This window comes from Syngnathus scovelli, unplaced genomic scaffold (assembly GCF_024217435.2).
Source record: "Syngnathus scovelli strain Florida unplaced genomic scaffold, RoL_Ssco_1.2 HiC_scaffold_27, whole genome shotgun sequence".
In the NCBI taxonomy this organism is placed as follows: Eukaryota; Metazoa; Chordata; class Actinopteri; order Syngnathiformes; family Syngnathidae; genus Syngnathus; species Syngnathus scovelli.
The window spans coordinates 1,255,401-1,273,008 of record NW_026061362.1 but is presented as its reverse complement, the minus strand read 5'-3'; the positions used below and the strand labels follow the sequence as shown (position 1 = coordinate 1,273,008).

The 17,608-nt window shown below is 45.3% G+C and overlaps 1 protein-coding gene across 1 annotated transcript; it reads right to left on the bottom strand.

Moving 5' to 3' along the window:
* Positions 1-738: 738 nt before the first annotated feature.
* LOC125993163 (janus kinase and microtubule-interacting protein 3-like) lies at positions 739-5,538 on the bottom strand. Its single transcript, XM_068649746.1, has 13 exons — positions 5,404-5,538; positions 5,163-5,267; positions 4,906-5,016; positions 2,956-3,020; positions 2,672-2,734; positions 2,487-2,585; positions 2,299-2,397; positions 2,164-2,217; positions 1,978-2,043; positions 1,864-1,932; positions 1,419-1,786; positions 1,214-1,339; positions 739-844 (listed from the first exon to the last, which is right to left on the bottom strand). The coding sequence occupies exons 4-11, from the start codon at positions 3,013-3,015 to the stop codon at positions 1,760-1,762; spliced, it is 537 nt and encodes a 178-aa protein (XP_068505847.1). The 5' UTR covers positions 3,016-3,020; positions 4,906-5,016; positions 5,163-5,267; positions 5,404-5,538; the 3' UTR covers positions 739-844; positions 1,214-1,339; positions 1,419-1,759.
* Positions 5,539-17,608: the final 12,070 nt, after the last annotated feature.

Sequence of the window (17,608 nt, the reverse complement as noted above, 5' to 3'; positions counted from 1 at the left end):
GGAATCGGACTCGTCTTTGCGTCGCGGGTGCTTTGTCGCCGGTCTGACTGATTCTGGTACTAGTGCTGTGTTGCATTGGTGTGTGCATGAAGAGGCGGAGCTTCGCTACCGCCAGCTGACGCAAGAATATCAAGCGCTGCAACGAGCCTACGCTCTGCTAGCCCAGACCAGCGAAGGGGACTACGACGCCGAGAAGGAGATCAAGGTGGCGCCCCTTCCCGCAACCCCCGGCCGGGTCGCAGCCTCCCCGTTCTCACCCAGCCTCGGGTGTTCTCTGGTCTGAAAGGAGGAGGAGGAGCCTCCCTCCTCCTCCTTTCAGACCAGAGAAAAGCTGATGGTAGAAATGGGTCACTATCAAAGCAGAGTAGCAGATCTGGAGTCAGCGCTGAAGCAACAAGGACAGGTAAGCTCATCAATGAGCACACCTTTTTCTCAGACAAAATAGCTACATTCTTCAGTCACTCATCCGTCTGGCATTACTGGACCAACCCCCCCCCCCCCCCCCCCCCCCGAACGTGGCTGGGAAAATGCGGAGAAAAGCAAATGTCATTTTCCAGTCAACCAAAGAATTTGTGGATGAAAATGACACAACATTCCAAAGCTGTCCACGCGTTTGTCTCTTCTAGAATGTCAAGTGGGTGGAGGAGAAGCAGCTGCTGCGTCAGAGCAATCAGCAGTTGGCCGAAAAGGTGACGGAAAGAAAGGCGCTGGGCGGAGTCGCTTGGCGTCACACCTGTCGGGATGTCCAAAGCATCACGTCACCTGCTCTGGTAGGAATGGTGGCGGGACGTTGAGGTCAACCGCTTTGGGGTTGGCTGAATCTTTGGTCGCAGGATGCCACACACTTGAAGACAGAAGCAGAAAAGCAGAGCTAAATGCAAAATGTACTCACCGGTGACTCCAATTTTTTCCCCCCCTGAAGAAATGGATGGACGGGTGGCCCCGGCTGGCCGGTGGGACTCTTGTCATTCTGACCCTTTTTAGTGCGCGTTTGGGGCAACAACCGTTTTTTGTGGCGCTCTCTTCTGGTTCAAGAGTGCCCTGCATGTGAATTTGCCTTTCCTGCCTTCTGATTGGATGAGCGCCGGTGTGACGCGGTGCCTCTGTCACCGTGGCGGGGGGTATACGTCGGCATCGGAGCGTCTGCCAACGTCTGAGACCGGCTGGCAGTGTATTGGAGGTGTCGAGTGCGGTGCCGCTGGAGCTCACTCACCAGCTGGTGTTAGGGCCACAGAATGAAGGCCAAGGAGAAGACTAGAAAGAGAAACAGAAACTTCTCCTCCAATTGTTTGATTTGTCTCTTCTGAGCTTCGATGAATTCTTTCAGCTCTTTGTTCCTCTAGGACGGACAAATGGAAAGTAGCCTTCAAAAGCCAGTAAGCGTGCAAGTACGTGCCGGGCTGGCTTTGGGCCCTTACCTGTTGCGCGCTGTGCAGCAGATCCATTCTCTCTTGGAGGATGCAAGCGTCGCGCTCCCTCAACTCCCACATCAGGGCTCGCTTCCATTGGTCCACGGCGCTCCTAAGCTCTTGTCTCTGATCCGCCGTCAGCACGTCATTCACGCCAGCGTGGCTGGCTTTTTCGCCGTCCGTGGCGGGGCAGTCCCGCTGCGGTAGCGCCTCGTACAACATGGCCTCCAGCTCCATGATCCTCTGGGCCGCAATCCTCGTCCATCAGTGGTCCGGCGGGAGATTTGAGGGCGGCTTACCTTATGAGCCTGGTCCATGGAACGCTTCCTGAAGTCCAACTCTTCATCCAGCTAGCCCTTCTGGTTGCAGAACATATCCTAGCACAGCTCAAGGTCAGAATTGTTGGGGCACATTGCCCCGAGTTCCCCTTGGCTGATGTCGCGTGTCTGTCTACCTTCTCACTTTCAATGTCCAACATCTTCTGTTGAAGTGCTGACTTGGTCACTTTGATGTATTCTAACCACTGAGGAAAGGCTGCTGTCACATAAGCAGAATGCTTGCGCGTTACCTTCTCGGCTAGGGTGGGAAGGGTCCTGGCGTGAATCACGACCACCTGCTCCTCGTTGGTGAGATTCTGCAAGAGCCCAAAGGCACAGCGTCAACAAGCTTCTTTCAGCGCAAAGCCTTCCAAAAGTCACATTTGAGCCGCCGAGTCTCGTGGAGTGCGAACATAAGGAGTTCGACATACACTTACGGCGTTATCGCCCAGGATGTCCAGCTTCTTCATCAGATCACTGATGACGATGTCCTGGGGAAAGGCGCAAGGAGCAATGTAAGGTGTTCTGGGACCTCAGGTTAAGGTTAGGGTTGCGAGGGACGCCTTACGTACGCTCACGCCGTCGGCCTCGCAGTAGATCTGCAAAGGGCTGAGGCCGTATGGGAAACGGACTTGCAGAAACTTCAAGACGGGGGAGCGCCACTCCCTCTCCTGAAAGGCAGAGGCATGCATCCGTCCGTCCGTCCGTCCGTCCGTCCGTCACATCTCTGGCCTCAACACGCTTGTGCGAGTCTTCCCACCTCCAGCTCCAGGATGCGGAACTCAAGCAGTTCGTTTTGGTCTCGGATATCCTGGATGTGCTCTTTCAGACGCGCTTCTTCCGCCTCCATCCGCCTGACCTAAAAAGACAGTCAGACCTCATCTGCGGGGCTTCCGGACGGGTGTGACGCCAAGCGACTCCGCCCAGCGCCTTTCTTTCCGTCACCTTTTCGGCCAACTGCTGATTGCTCTGACGCAGCAGCTGCTTCTCCTCCACCCACTTGACATTCTAGAAGAGACAAACGCGTGGACAGCTTTGGAATGTTGTGTCATTTTCATCCACAAATTCTTTGGTTGACTGGAAAATGACATTTGCTTTTCTCCGCATTTTCCCAGCCACGTTCGGGGGGGGGGGGGGGGGGGGGTTGGTCCAGTAATGCCAGACGAATGAGTGACTGAAGAATGTAGCTATTTTGTCTGAGAAAAAGGTGTGCTCATTGATAAGCTTACCTGTCCTTGTTGCTTCAGCGCTGACTCCAGATTTGCTACTCTGCTTTGATAGTGACCCATTTCTACTGTCATGTAACATGGGGGGAAGGGATGGTGCAAATGGTAAAATATGGATTGTTCACAGGAATAAATTGGCAGAGCTGAAATTCCAAATTTGTCCAAAAGATGGCGCCAGACCAAAACATGAGACCAAAAAAGGGGCCAAAATAAGCTAAGCAAGTTAAAATAGAAATAAAACAGGAACACGGTGTCGGATTGTGAGTCACGCATGGACGCACAAATGTGATTTTTACTTTTTGATTTCTTTGCTTGGCTAAAAATGTATTCTGTAACAGCTTAAAGCAATATTGTTAGTCAATTCGATCAAGGGACCCGTCACTATGAGAATAGTGGCGTGACATAAATTGTTTGGAGAAGCACAAATGTGATTTTTACTTCTTGATTTCTTTGCTTGGCTAAAAATTGATTCCCTCTTTCATGAACTGTGTTTTGCAATCGAATTGTTCTGGGATTGAATGATTTTATTAACACGGGTATCAGTGGGTGAAATTGTTCGGTTTCTGGAGTGATTAAGATTTGTAATTCTATTTCATGTTTCTTCAATAAATGTGTTGTGTATATTCATCTACTTTGTTGTGCGCTGATTTGTACTGAATGTACAATCGATGGTTCGGGGTTGATTTGACAATTTGATTAATGTGCGGGGGGTTATTATGGTATAACATAGGACCGTAATAAATAAAAGTAACATCAGACAATTTTAGAGAATTGAATAACTTTCGTAGTTATTTGAGACACGAGTGAATTTCAATCCGTTTGAAAGTTTGCTTCGTCTGAATAAATTAACGGAAGTGTTTGAATCGGATTATTGGTTTGGTGTAGAACTGAAAGTAATTTAATTATTTGAAGGGCGCAGGCCCGTTTCCCCTTTTGACGGGCCGCGTAAAAAGTAACTCCGAACATGTTAGAGAATTAAATAACTTTCGTAGATATTTAAGGGAAGAGTGAATTTCGTCAAAAGTGAATTCGTTTGAAAATTTACTTCCTCTAAATAAAATAACGACGATGGTTAAAATAGATCATTTGAGTTGGTGAAGGATAAAAGTATTTCGATTGTCCGTCGGGCGCGGCCCAGTTCTTGATTTTGTCGGGCCGCGTCAAAAGTTAAACAGGACACGATCGAAAAATAGATTTGCCTTCCAAATTAATTACTGGGCAAATCTAAATAGAGTAAGACATTTTTATTCGTTTTAAGAAAGTTGTTATTCTTTTTAAAGCAATCAAGTGGGGTGAAGCACTCCGACAGTTAAGTGCTAGATCTACATATAAGAAGTTAGAATTAATAACGTAAAGTGCATTAATTTTCTCCTTAAATGCTATTATTGTCACACTTTTATTAATTCGATTCTCTTTCGAATAAACAAGTTGGTCGGCTCGCTGCTTGAGCGACCAAGTAGAACGGACCCATATCAACATTTACTTCGGCAAAACTAGTGCTAGGGTGCGCTATACAAACGAATCCCTGAGGTCTTAACAAAGACATCTAAAAATATCCGTAACATAATAAGAACTTCAAACATTAGCGGGGAGCCATCAATACGATGCGGTCACTTCGAAGTCTTGCCTCGAATTGAGTTACTCGGCTCGAGCTTAGGGTGACTTGAGAGGGATTGGCGTCGTACAGAAATTAGATTGATTCCGGTGGAGTTAATTTAACTCGGGTGGTTAGATTACGGACGAATCTCCGAACCCGGCTAAGACAAACCCGTTACCGGGAAGCCGGGGGCACCTTATTGAAAGAGGTGCGTTTGACACTACCATCAGCTTTTCTCTGGTCTGAAAGGAGGAGGAGGGAGGCTCCTCCTCCTCCTTTCAGACCAGAGAACACCCGAGGCTGGGTGAGAACGGGGAGGCTGCGACCCGGCCGGGGGTTGCGGGAAGGGGCGCCACCTTGATCTCCTTCTCGGCGTCGTAGTCCCCTCCGCTGGTCTGGGCTAGCAGAGCGTAGGCTCGTTGCAGCGCTTGATATTCTTGCGTCAGCTGGCGGTAGCGAAGCTCCGCCTCTTCATGCACACACCAATGCAACACAGCACTAGTACCAGAATCAGTCAGACCGGCGACAAAGCACCCGCGACGCAAAGACGAGTCCGATTCCAGGCTGAAGAGGAATGTTTGGCGCCAATACGCTGGCAGAAATGGCGGGCTACCTCTTCGGGTTCCGTGTCGGGGGTTCTGTCGGTGTGAAAAGACAAGGACGATCCGTCCGAGTCCACCAACACGTCTTCGTCGTAGCCGTAAAATGTTTCGATGACCTGCGGGCGCGGAAGCAAACATCTCTCTGAACAAACTGAAGCGACACCTCACGATGAATCGACGAGAGGAACGATAGCGAGAAAAAGGCCATTTCATCTTGCGCAACACCAAGCAGCCGCAAACAAACAGACTCACCTTGCAGGACCTCACGCTTTGTTCCTCCTCAGAGATTCTCGACGTCGGTATCGTAGCAGCAAATCTCTCTCCTGTCGACACAAATAATCCGCCTTTGAGATTCTTTGGATGCAAAGGGAACGAACGGCTCCGGCGCAGAAACAAACGCGACTCACGATGACATTTCTGACATGAGGTCCTGTCTCCAGAGCCTGAAAAACCCGTCACCGGCGATGATTGGAGGGACGCTCGTCTTTTCCAAAAGTGACAACTACAGGGTGTGTCAGGGTTTTCCAGATTATCTTTATCGTATGATTATGTTGCTTTGACTTTGACTGCAACCTGTAATAAATAATATTATTTATCCCTTATTTATCCCTATCGCTTATCCCTTCCTACACAAAGTCGTAAAACATCCCTTGCTATGTTTTGACTAGAGGTCAAGGGCTTTCTCTATTCAATCCACTCTTACACCCACCCTGTTTCTCTTAATAAAAATGCTCGTGCAGGAGCCGAGAGTCAGACTCGACAACCAAACACTGAGGAAGGAAACACGAACTGAAACGGAAGGGATAACAAAATAAAACAGGAAGTAAAGTTACGACACCGACGAGACAGAAAACCGGAAAAATAAACGCGACCGCATGACAACCACTACACCATGGAAACTACACTACATGTATAGCCTTTTGAAGAGCTTGGCAAAATTTCAACAAAAGTGCGAATGGTTTTCACCCAGTCTCAAATCAGGTACCCTTTAGCGAAACTACCGTAATTTCCGGTGTATAAGCTGCGACTTTTTTCCAAAATGTTGAACCCTGCGGCTTATAGTCAGGTGCGGCCTATATAAAAAAAAAAATTCGTGATTTTTGTGACGACTTGATCACTTTTACTCTTAACACTATTATATATTGTAAAAGCTACAAAACAAACTGACAGATGACTCGTTTTCAAATCAGATTAGTAAAAACTGGTCAAATATTTTTAAAAAAAGATATTATTAAAAGTGAAGACAATTTGCAATTCTAGTAATGACACACGAATTTGATGCACAATTTGTCTTCGTGGGCCACATAGAATGATGTGGCGGGCCGTACCTGCCCCCCGGGCCTTGAGTTTGACACCTGTGCTCTAAACCTTTTCTCTTACTCTGCCATGTGACTCAGAGATTACACAAAGCAGTGGCGCTGTTTGGACCATCTGCATTGTATTAAAACCCAATCAATCAGCATTTAAATTCAATTATGCTCACCAAAAACAAGTTGTAATGAATGTGAACTTTTAATGCATTTTATTCAGAAGGTTACTTTGAACCCTGAGGCTTAAATGGCGGCGCGGCGTACTTATGGATTTTTACGGCCTCCGGCCTCCAGGGGGCGCTCTCGCAGGAAGCAAGAGCGAGACGGGCGAAGAAGAGATAATGTGCCGAAGAAGACGTGCTGGTTTGTGTTCACAACATTTCGCGCATCACGCAGAACGCGATCAAGACGGACATTACTGAAAGGAAGCTTTTATACACAAACCGTCATTATGGGGGAAAAAAGAAATGCATATGATGCCGCTTTTAAGCTAAAGGCAGTCGATGTTGATGACATTGTGTTGCGGCACCCTTTTCTTTATTTCGTGGTCCCGTCTACTCGTGTCGCTCGCAAGTTTAATGTAATTTAGCGCTTCGTGCATGAATAAGATGAGCATGAACAGACCCTCATCATGGAAAATGCCAGAAGAAATGGATAAAAACGACTACGAAAGAGATATTGAGAAAGTGTGTGGCGAAGGATATCTAACGCTATTCCAATCGGAAATTGAGGAGGAAGACTTCGACGGTTTCAGTGCACAGGAGGAAGATGAAGACGATGAAGCTCTTTTTTTTACTTTTACTTTAACCAGCCCTGTTAGTGCTCTGCTACCGTGTTGCTGCTGTGTTACCGCCGCGTCTCAGTGACTTTTACCGGTATGTTTTATTTAATCAAACCCTATTAGTGCTGTGTTACTTCCGTGTTGCTGCGGTATTACTGCTGCGTCACAGGCAGTGTTTGGAAAGAAATGTTAAGGTATGTTATTAAAACTTTAAAAAAGCTTTCTGTGTCCAGTATTTCTTTGTTGATAACTCAGGTGCACACTTCCGTGTTGCTGCGATACTGCTGCTGCGTCACAGGCAATGTTTAGAAAGACATGTTAAAACATGTTATTGAAACTTCAAAAAGGATTTCTGTGTACTGTCTTTCTTTGTAAAAAACTCGTGTGCACGTGCGGCTTATGTAAGAAAAAAAAATAAATTTTCCCCGAATTTTAGCTGGTGCGGCTTATTCACCGGTGCAGCTTATACACCGGAAATTACGGTATTCAATATCGGCTTGGCAAATCGGGCTTCATCTCCCCGACGCGGAGTTTATTTCTTTGTATGAAAAAATAGTTTTTGCTGGCACACTTTTGAAAAGCAAATCAAAAAGTTCACAAGTGCCTGCTTTTTTCTTCACTCACTTTTGTTGAACTTTTGCCGGGCTTCTCAAAATGCTTTGGACGTCACAGCAGTTTCCATAGCGTAGTAGTCATCGTGTTCTTCTCAGCTGGAAACACCCCCTCTTTGAGACTGAGTGGAAACAACATTTTCTAAATATATTTGTCAGTGCTGTCTGCTTTGCAAAGTGTGCCAGGGACACTTCGGCAAACAGGAGCCAGAAGGTCTCTGAGTCAGCAACAGCCAGGTGTGCGACACTCCGCTACAATGGTCACCTGACCACATGTCGGACGAACCAGCCTCTAATCTGTGTTTGCATTTTTTTTTTTCCTTCAACTGTCAAGCCAACTCTTTACTTCTTGGCTTGGCTAGCTGATTGCAGACCCACTCCAGAGCTGCCTCCAGTTAATCCAACCAAGAAGACATTCAGTGAGTGCATCTTATCAGAGCCTCATGCAGCGCTTTAGCACAATCCTAGCTGCTACCTGGAGCTTTTGCAAAAATGCATGAAAATGGAAAAATATGTTTTTTTTTTTGTTTTTTGTGTTTTTTAAATATGGTTTTTAGATGGTAATCATGACACAAACATTCTTATTCTGTAGAAAATGTATGTAGTTGTGAATATATTAAAAATACTGAATATCAGAATGGCGCAAAATTGCGTCATACCAAGCGACACAGCACAGGCGAGTTGTAAACAAACAGGTGTTTGAGTGACGGGCCATGGATTCTAAAGGCAAAAAGAGAAAGATTGCTGATAAGAACAGAGGGTTTAAGAAAGAATGGACTCAACCATTTGCTTTCATTGCCAATGCTGAAGGATTGCCTGAATATTTGATTTGCAATGAGAAGTTGTCAAATATGACAAAAAGAGCAATTTGGAGTGACATTTTCAGCTAAAGCATGCTAAATTTGCTTCTGATCACCCAGTTGGAACTGAGAGGAAAGGTGCAATTTGAGGAACGAAAAAACTGTTTCAAGAAAAGGATTGCGTCTCCAAACTCTACTACTGCTGCAAGTTTTGTTGCAGCCCGGTAGATAATAAAGCGCGGAATGTCATGCGGTCACGTTTATTTTCCGGATTTCTGTCTTGTCGGTGTCGTAACTTCACTTCCTGTTTTATTTTGTCATCCCTTCAGTTTCAGTTCGTGGTCCCTTCCTCTGTTTCTGTTGTCTTGTATTCCCTGATCCCAATTGTGTGCACCTGTGTGGTTGACGCTAATTGTCAGCACCTGTTTCCCAGCCCTTTTGTGTGTATTTAGTCCGTGTCTTCCCCTTGTCTTGTGCCAGTGTGTCTTGCCTCGTCCCGACCACCAGCGATTCCTTGCCGTCCTAAGTCCTAGTAAGATTCCTCTTTTCTGTCTCGCCACAGAGCGACGCTTTTTGTTAGTGCCTTGTTCTCCCTAGCTCTTTTTGTCTCGCCCGAGTGCGACGCCTACACTGCCATCATCCAGTCTGTCCTCTGCACCTCCATCACTGTCTGGTTTGGATCGGCCTACAAACAAGACAAGCACAGACTGCAACGGACAATAAGGACTGCAGAAAAGATAATTGGAATCAACCTCCCATCTATCCGAGACTTGTACCTGTCCAGGACCAGGAAACGTGCAAGTAACATCTCAACAGACCCTTCGCACCCAGGTTGCAGCCTGTTTGAACTACTCCCCTCCGGATGCCGTTATAGAGCTCTGTACACTAAAACCAGCAGACACAGAGACAGCTTCTTCCCCCAGGCTGTCGCTCTGATGAACTCACACCACTCTTAGAGTCTCAGAGTCATTACTGTGCAATAACATCCCGCTTTCCACACCTTTTTGTCTACACTGTTTGTACTATGTGTCCTCTCTGCATCCATTGCAGCCTGGTCATCCTAGAAGAGGGACCCTCCCATCTGTGGTCTCTTCTCAAGGTTTCTCATTTCCCCTAGCTGGAGTTTTGAGTTTTTCCTTGCCCTCTTGGGAGTTTAAGATCAGTTTAGGATCAGGGGATGTTTGAGAATATCTTTCATTTTTCACATGTCCTGAGTGTTGTTGTTAGTCACCTAAATGTTGAACAGAGGCTGTGATTTACCGAAGTCAAATTCCTTGTTTGGCACGCTCAAACATGGCGAATAAAAAACTCTTGAATCTTGAATCTTGAAGAAGAAATTGATACCACTAAAAGGCCAAACACGGGGGGAGGACATCTGCGAGGCTGTGCTGCAGTGTTTAAATGACAGCGATACACACTGGCCATCTGATTTCAGACCCTACAGACGGCACACCAAGTTTGAGAGGGTCGCAAAAGTTTGTGACCTTACGACAGAAAGCATTGGATCGAAATTTGTTTGCATTCCATTGCATAGGGCACCAAGAGGCGCTGTGTGCGTAAACATTCCCACCAGATTGTATGGAGGTAATGAACCTTGTCATCCAAATTGTGAAGAAAACAATCGCAAAAGCATTAAACCACCACCAGTTCCGTGAATTGCTAGATGAAGTTGAGAGCGAATATGCCGATCTCCTGCTGCTCAACAAAGTCTGCTGGGTATCCAGAGGCAACGTCTTGCGTCGCTTTGTTGCTTTGTATTTGTAGCCTACTTAATTATTTTAATAGTAGGCATACAGGTCATGTATTGACAGTCTATATTGCCTTATAAAAAGTTTTTAGATTTTTGCCGCTCTAGACAGGTATGTTTTTTTTGGGGGGGGTGGGTCAACATGGCTTTTTGAACATTTTGGGTTGCCGACCACTGGCCTAACACGTGAACGATCCCCAGTTTGAGACTGGGTGGAAAAAGCTTCTTCTACTATTTCTTGTCATTGTTGGTTCCTATGCAAAGTCCATGACACATTAAAACGATTTTGTGCTGCAATTATGTTGTGGTACCTGATTTGAGACTGGGTGAAAATTGGCTTCTTTCACTAATTCAGATGGAATCATGCTGAGTCTGATACATTCCATTTGGTAGTTCTTAGCCATGTCTAAATTCAAAGCCAAAAGTCAAAGTCTGCTTTATTGTCAATTTCTTCACATGTCAAGACACACAAAGAGATCGAAATTACGTTCCCACTATCCCACGGTGACAAGACATAGTACACAATATACATACAAGTAAACAATGAATAAATAAGAGTGATGATGTCATGCTGTCATGTGTCGTCCTGGTCACTTCCTGTTTTATTGTGTAATTTTCCTCTCGTTCCAGTCGGTGTGTCCTTCCCCTGTGCGTCCGGTCACGTGACTCCCTGATTCCAAGTGTGTGCACCTGCGCCAATGACCAACTGTCTTCACTTGTGTTCCCCTCCTGTGTCCATATAACCCGCGCCTTTCCCTGTGTCCAGTGCCAGTGCGTCTTGCCTTGCTCAGAACACTAGCGATCACGAAACCCTCGAGTTCCACGTAGAAGCCTTCTTTGAACGACTTTGATCACCTATGTTAACTTGGTTACATAGTTATCTTCGTTATAGTCTTTCCCTCGGTTCGAGGCGCTTTGATTTCCCCTTTTTCTCTCTCGGTTCGAGGCGCCTTAGTTTCCCCCTTTTTTCCCTCATATTGAGGCGCTTTTTGTTACTACTGCCATTGGAGAAAATAAACACATCTTTGGACTTTGGAAACTCTGCATTCGAGTCCTCTCCCTGCTCCGCGCCTGACAGATAAATAATAAATAAGCAAATAATATAATAAATACGAGGAGCAAAAATGGAGCAAGTGTGCATACAGCAGACAGTCAGAATATAGCGCAAAAATACAGGACGCTACGCAGAAGGGGGGAGAGAGTTCAGGATCCTAACGGCCTGAAGTATGAAGCTGTTGGTGAGTCTGGTGGTGCGGGAGCGCAGGCTCCTGTACCTCTTCCCAGAGGGCAGAAGATCAAACAATGAGTGAACGGGGTGACTCACACCACTCACAATCGTGGTTGCCTTGCGGGTGAGATGGGAGGTGTAAATGTCCTTCAGGGAGGGGAATGAAGCACCATTAATCTTACCAGCCGTGTTCACTATGCGCTGCACGGCCTTCATGTTGTATTCAGTGTAGCTACCACCCGAAACATCACGTGTCACACAAATGCAGCCTGTAAATGATGCGCATGTGACATTGGCCTGTCGAAAATGGCAGAGAACGGGAGACAGCTGTGTTTCAAAGTAGGCCTCATTCGATAGTTGAATCCGAGACCTCTCCTACCCTAAGCGAGAATCATGCCCCTCGACCAACGAGCCCTGTATCAAATTAGCTGACGCCGTTACATTCCGATTGGTAGCGAATATGACATTGACCTGAGGACTGCATTTCGGTGATTAACGAATTTTGATAAATATCATGGCGTGGGTTTTCTCCGGGCACTCCGGTTTCCTCCCACATTCCAAAAACATGCTTGGTAGGCCGATTGAAGACTCCAAATTGTCCCTAGGTGTGAGTGTGAGTGCGATTGGTTGTCTGTCTCTGTGTGCCCTGCGATTGGCTGGCAACCAGTTCAGGGTGTCCCCCGCCTACTGCCTGATGACGGCTGGGATAGGCTCCAGCACGCCCGCGACCCCCGTGGGGACTAAGCGGTTCAGAAAATGGATGGATGGATCATGGCCAGTTTGCGCGTATTCTTTCAGGGTCATAATTGTATGTCTACCGCTGCCTCGTGGCAGCCAGGCCTAAAAAAAGATGAAATAAAGTGGATATTAAAACATAGGTGGACGTAATGTCTGGAAGCTTGTGTTTAACAGAAGACTGTTTGGCAACAATGAACAATGGACAAATTCAGCAAGGTAATTTAATTAGGCCGTGACCCAGATTTGTTCCGGGGATGCTGCGGCCACAACGCTACACGATCATGCAATAGCATACAATGAGTTTAGGGTCTTTTTTTAGGATCTGCAGCCAGGACACCCAGGCATAAAATGAAAGAATGTTGATGTTAAAATGTTGGTGGAACTATCAGACTTCCAAAGACTTGAGATGAGACAACATTGGAAAAACTTGACAGTGTCCTTAAGTCACTTCAATGCATAAGTTTCAAGTGCACATAGCTAATGTTGACCAAAATGTGCCATATAAGGTAGCGAGGAATTGAAACTAGAATCTTCTGTTCCGTAGTCAGATGCATTATCCATTGTGTCCATTGCCCAGGAATAGGTTGTACCTTCCAAGCTTGTGTGTAATACTTTTGCAAACATGATTCAACCGGAGTTGCTGGGGCCGCAACGCAGAGTACTTATCACTATACGATCATGGCTTATATGCGGAAGCATAAAATGAGTTCAAAACCTTTAGGATCTTCAACCAGGACACCTAGGCAGACCATGAAAGAATGTTGATGTCAAAATGTTGGTGGAATTATCCAACTGCGCAGATCCGATAATCCCAAAGATTTGGGGTGAGACAACATTGAAAAAACGTTTTTCTTTGTTGACAGTGTCACTTCTTTTGTGGCTTACCTCTTCATCATTTCACATCTAAAGTATCGTATCATATTACCTTGCGGGTTATACCACACCGTACATACCATATCATGTCGCCCATACAACTCATGCATGAGATGCAGTGGCTGAGATATTCAGGCGATGTGTTGCTACCCGATTGTGGTCTCCACTCATCATTTCATATCACATCCTCGCCGGATTTTCAATATCTTCACATCGAAAGTATCTTGGCACAACGTACATAATGTGATGTGTCAACACAAATTGTCCAAGAAGAGGCGGCCGAGAGTTTAAGGTGATGGATTGATAATCCGCTGTGCTCTGCACGCATGGATTCCCATCCTCGTCGAAGGGTGGTTTTGAATCTGGAATCTGGCTTGTATTTGACTCTACATAATAATATTTATATGCTCTTTGGCGGCTTGGTGGTACACTGGTTAGCACGTCCACTTCACAGTTAGGAAAGTGCGGGTTCGATTCCACCAACAGCTGTTGCATGTTGTTGATGATGTCTGTTGCTGGGTCAGGAAAACTAAGATGTGGAGTAACGGTTTGTTCTTTATTGGCAAGATCTTGGGATTGTTTAATGGCGGTCAATGCACACGGCACTTCAGCAGATGTAACAACATCCCCCATCTCCAGGTCAAGCTATTATACTGTCCGGAAAAGGCGGGAAAGCGTCACCTGACTATTTTGTATCTATGTTTATGAGAGTCACTGTCCTGTGTGTGTGTGTGTGTGTGTGTGTGTGTGTGTGTGTGTGTGTGTGTGTGTGTGCGTGCGTGCGTGCGTGCGTGTGTGTGTGTGTGTGTGTGTGTGCGCGCGTGCGTGCGTGCGTGCGTGCGCGCGCGCGTGCGTGCACGCGTGTGTGTAAGTGTGAGTACGTGTGTGTGTGTCTATTCCATGGTGTAATGGTTAGCACTCTGGACTCTGAATCCAGTGATCCGAGTTTTAAGTTTCAGTGGTACCTCAAATAATTGGTCAAATAGTATTTGATAAAGTAATCACATGTTCTCCGAGTTACAATGTCAACTGGTGGAACTTACTTTAGATCTTGGATGGTTCGAAAGCTAATGCTCTTCTAGATTACCGTATAATGTTGGCATGGTGTGATTGTGAGCACTCTGAATCTAGCAATACAAGCTCAGGTCTTGGTGGAACTTACAATTTGTAGTCATTTGTCTGGAACAAAAATTTGGAAATTCCAATCCAGTACATTGTGTACAGCACTATGAGTGTGTAATCACTGCTTCCACTAATTTTGTCAGTTTAGTAAAATGAGCGCCTTAGAGAGTGCATTGTGCTTAGAAAAATGATGCCCCTCCTTCTGTCACTGCCAGGGTTCCATAGTGTAATGGTAAGTACTCTGGACACTGAATCCAGCATTCTGAGTTCAAGTCTTGGTGGGACCTCAAATATATTGTCATATAGCTGGGTAGAAATTGTGAAATGGTTGCTTGTGTGCTGCCCCATGAAAGCCTATGCTTCTATACACCTGAGGGTTCCTTGAACACTCAACTCTGAAACCAGTGATCCCAGCTCAAGTCTCGGTTGGACCTCAACCCTTTGATCATATACGGTCATATGCAAAAGTTTCATTCGTATGCAAAATCAATTTCAAGATTTTCCTTTATAAATCATTGGCTGTTCAGATCAGCAATATCAGTTAAATATATCATATAACGGACAGAGACAAAGATATTTGAAAAGTGAAATGAAGTTCATGGGAGTTACAGATTTGTCAAGAAGAATGGTCCAATATACCTTCAACCAGAATCCACACTCACATTAGAAGCAGCTATAGAAGCTTTAGGAAGTATCTAGAGCAGTGGTTCTTAACCTTGTTGGCGGTACCAAACCCCAGCAGTTTCATATGCGCATTCACCAAACCCCTCTTTAGTGATTTTTTTTTTTTTTTTTCAAGACAGAGATGTTTTTACTGGTGCACAAAATGAGCCGTGCATAAACATCACCTTGTTCAAAGAATAAAACAAACACAATGCATGAATTCACAACAAATGACATACCAGCAAATCAGTGTGACTTCTGCTTTTGCCTTTGCGAGACCAGTTCAGATATGTGGATATATAAATCAAGTGTGTTCGGACCTCTGCAGTGGAGGCTCTGTCGAACCCCTGAAAACCACTCACCGAACCCCCAGGGTTTGACCGAACCCAGGTTAAGAACCACTGGTCTAGAGGCTGTTATTTCTGCAAAAGGAGGATCTACTAAATTTATGTACCTGCCTACCTTTGTTGAAATAATGATTGCACACTGTCTGCAAATCCAATAAACTTCTTTTCACTTCTCAAATATCACTGTCGCCATCCACCGTGTATGGATTCGGGCTAGCCCCCAAGATTAAATTGGGCTAGTTGATCAACAGCAATGTTTTAAAGAAGGGTTCGTGTGGGAGTTGAACCCAGGACCTCCCACACCCAAAGCGAGAATCATACCCTTAGACCAACGAACAAGAATGAGGGCTTGCGGACCATGTTACATTCCGTGTAACGTTGGCCTGTCAAACGCTCCACATAATGATAGACAACAGTGTTTGCAAGAGGAGCTTGTCCGGGAGCTAAACCCAGGCAATCATGCACCCAAAGCAAGAATCATGCAAGAATCATTCCCCTGTACCAATGAGCCCCATAGTCGACCAGCTGACCCCGTTACATTCCGATTGGTAGCCCATGTGACATGGACCTGAAGACTGAATGTCAGTGATTAATGGAATAAATGGAATCTGGTTGGCCTAATGCTCCTAATTCCCTAACTTCAAGCCCTAACGCTAACTCTAAAACCCTAATAATAACCAAACCCTAATAATTAACCCCTAACCTGCTAACTCGCTAACGGTAACCCCCTCACATTTAACCCTAACCTTCAATGCTCCCCCTAAAGGTAGTGCCCTCTAAACTTGAAGGCAGGCATATATGAACCAGACCAGCAGATTGTCCCATTTCAGTACTGTTTTAGAAACCTTTACAGATGGTTAAAATCCACATAATAGGTATATGCGCATGTGTTCCGTGAGCGTTCTCCTTTCTGTCCCCTCCCTTTCCTTTCTTCCGCCAAGCAGCGCATCTTGCCCCAACACAGGGCATGTTCCTCGTTAGTATCGTGAATAGTATCTCTGCTTGTTGCGTGAAAGACCGGGGTTCGCTTTTCAACCCAAGTGCGTTAACCTATGTTTGCAGCAGAGTTATTATATAGCTGCATTGGTTGTGCGTGCGTCTGAACTTGAGTGACCTTTAAGTTTTTCAAATTGAACTGAAACGTTCATCTGTAGCCACCTTCTACTAAATCAGTGGTCCCCAACCTCTTTTGTGCCACGGACCGGTTACGTCTCAGAAATATTTTCGTGGACTGGCCTTTATATAAATAAATAACACATTTATACACCGTATGTTTCGGACTATAAGTCGAGGTTTTTTTTCATACTTTGGGTGGGGGGGCGACTTTTACTCAGGAGCGACTTATATGTGAATTTTTTCACAAATTTTTACTTTATCATTAACACTTTACTTATTTACTAGTATAGTTGATCACTTCACATGTTATTTTCACTTTTTAACCGCATGAGGGGGCACTATGGCTGTGGAATAATTGGAGCCTCACTGACAATGAGTTCCATTTACTGACTTCCGAAGTCGGGAGATTTAGTGATTTGGAGTTATACAGATTATTCGATAAACTTGTTATTTATTTTATAGTTATTTGATATGTAGTTTATTTAGAGTAGCAACGTGTATGTTGTTAGACTTCAGTAGTTTCCGATTTTTTAGGGAGGCCGTGAAGGCAGCAGGGCGTGGGGGGGGCGGAAAGAGCGATCCTGGGCGCTTGCGTGTGTTGGCTCACATGTTGAGCTCTTGATTTGTGAAATAAAGAGCCGGCCTGTTACCAAACCCACGTCTTGCCTGGTACTTCTGTAACGCTACGATATAGTTATATATGTAGATCTGTGGAATAATTGGAGCCGCCAACTGAAAATGAGGCTGACATCAGCGCCGCACGTAGGTCCGGAATCGACAGCTGTTTATTTTGGGGTTTTTTTTACACATAGGATGAATATTCCGGTGGATTTAATGATTTGGAGTGACACGGATGGTTTGTTAAAATTGATGTTTATATTACATTTATTTGATATATCTAGTCTGACGTCCGTGGCACACGTATTCTTTCCGGCGTCAATTTTTTTTCTTTTTTTTTTTCTCAAGTGACACGGAAGACGAAGATTCTGATGGATTTATTGATTTGGAGTGACATGCATGGTTCGATAAAATAGTTGTTTATATTTTTGTTATTTCATACATAGTTTATATATTGTTATATGGGCCTGTAGCAAAATTTGAACTGCAACGCGCCGCTGACA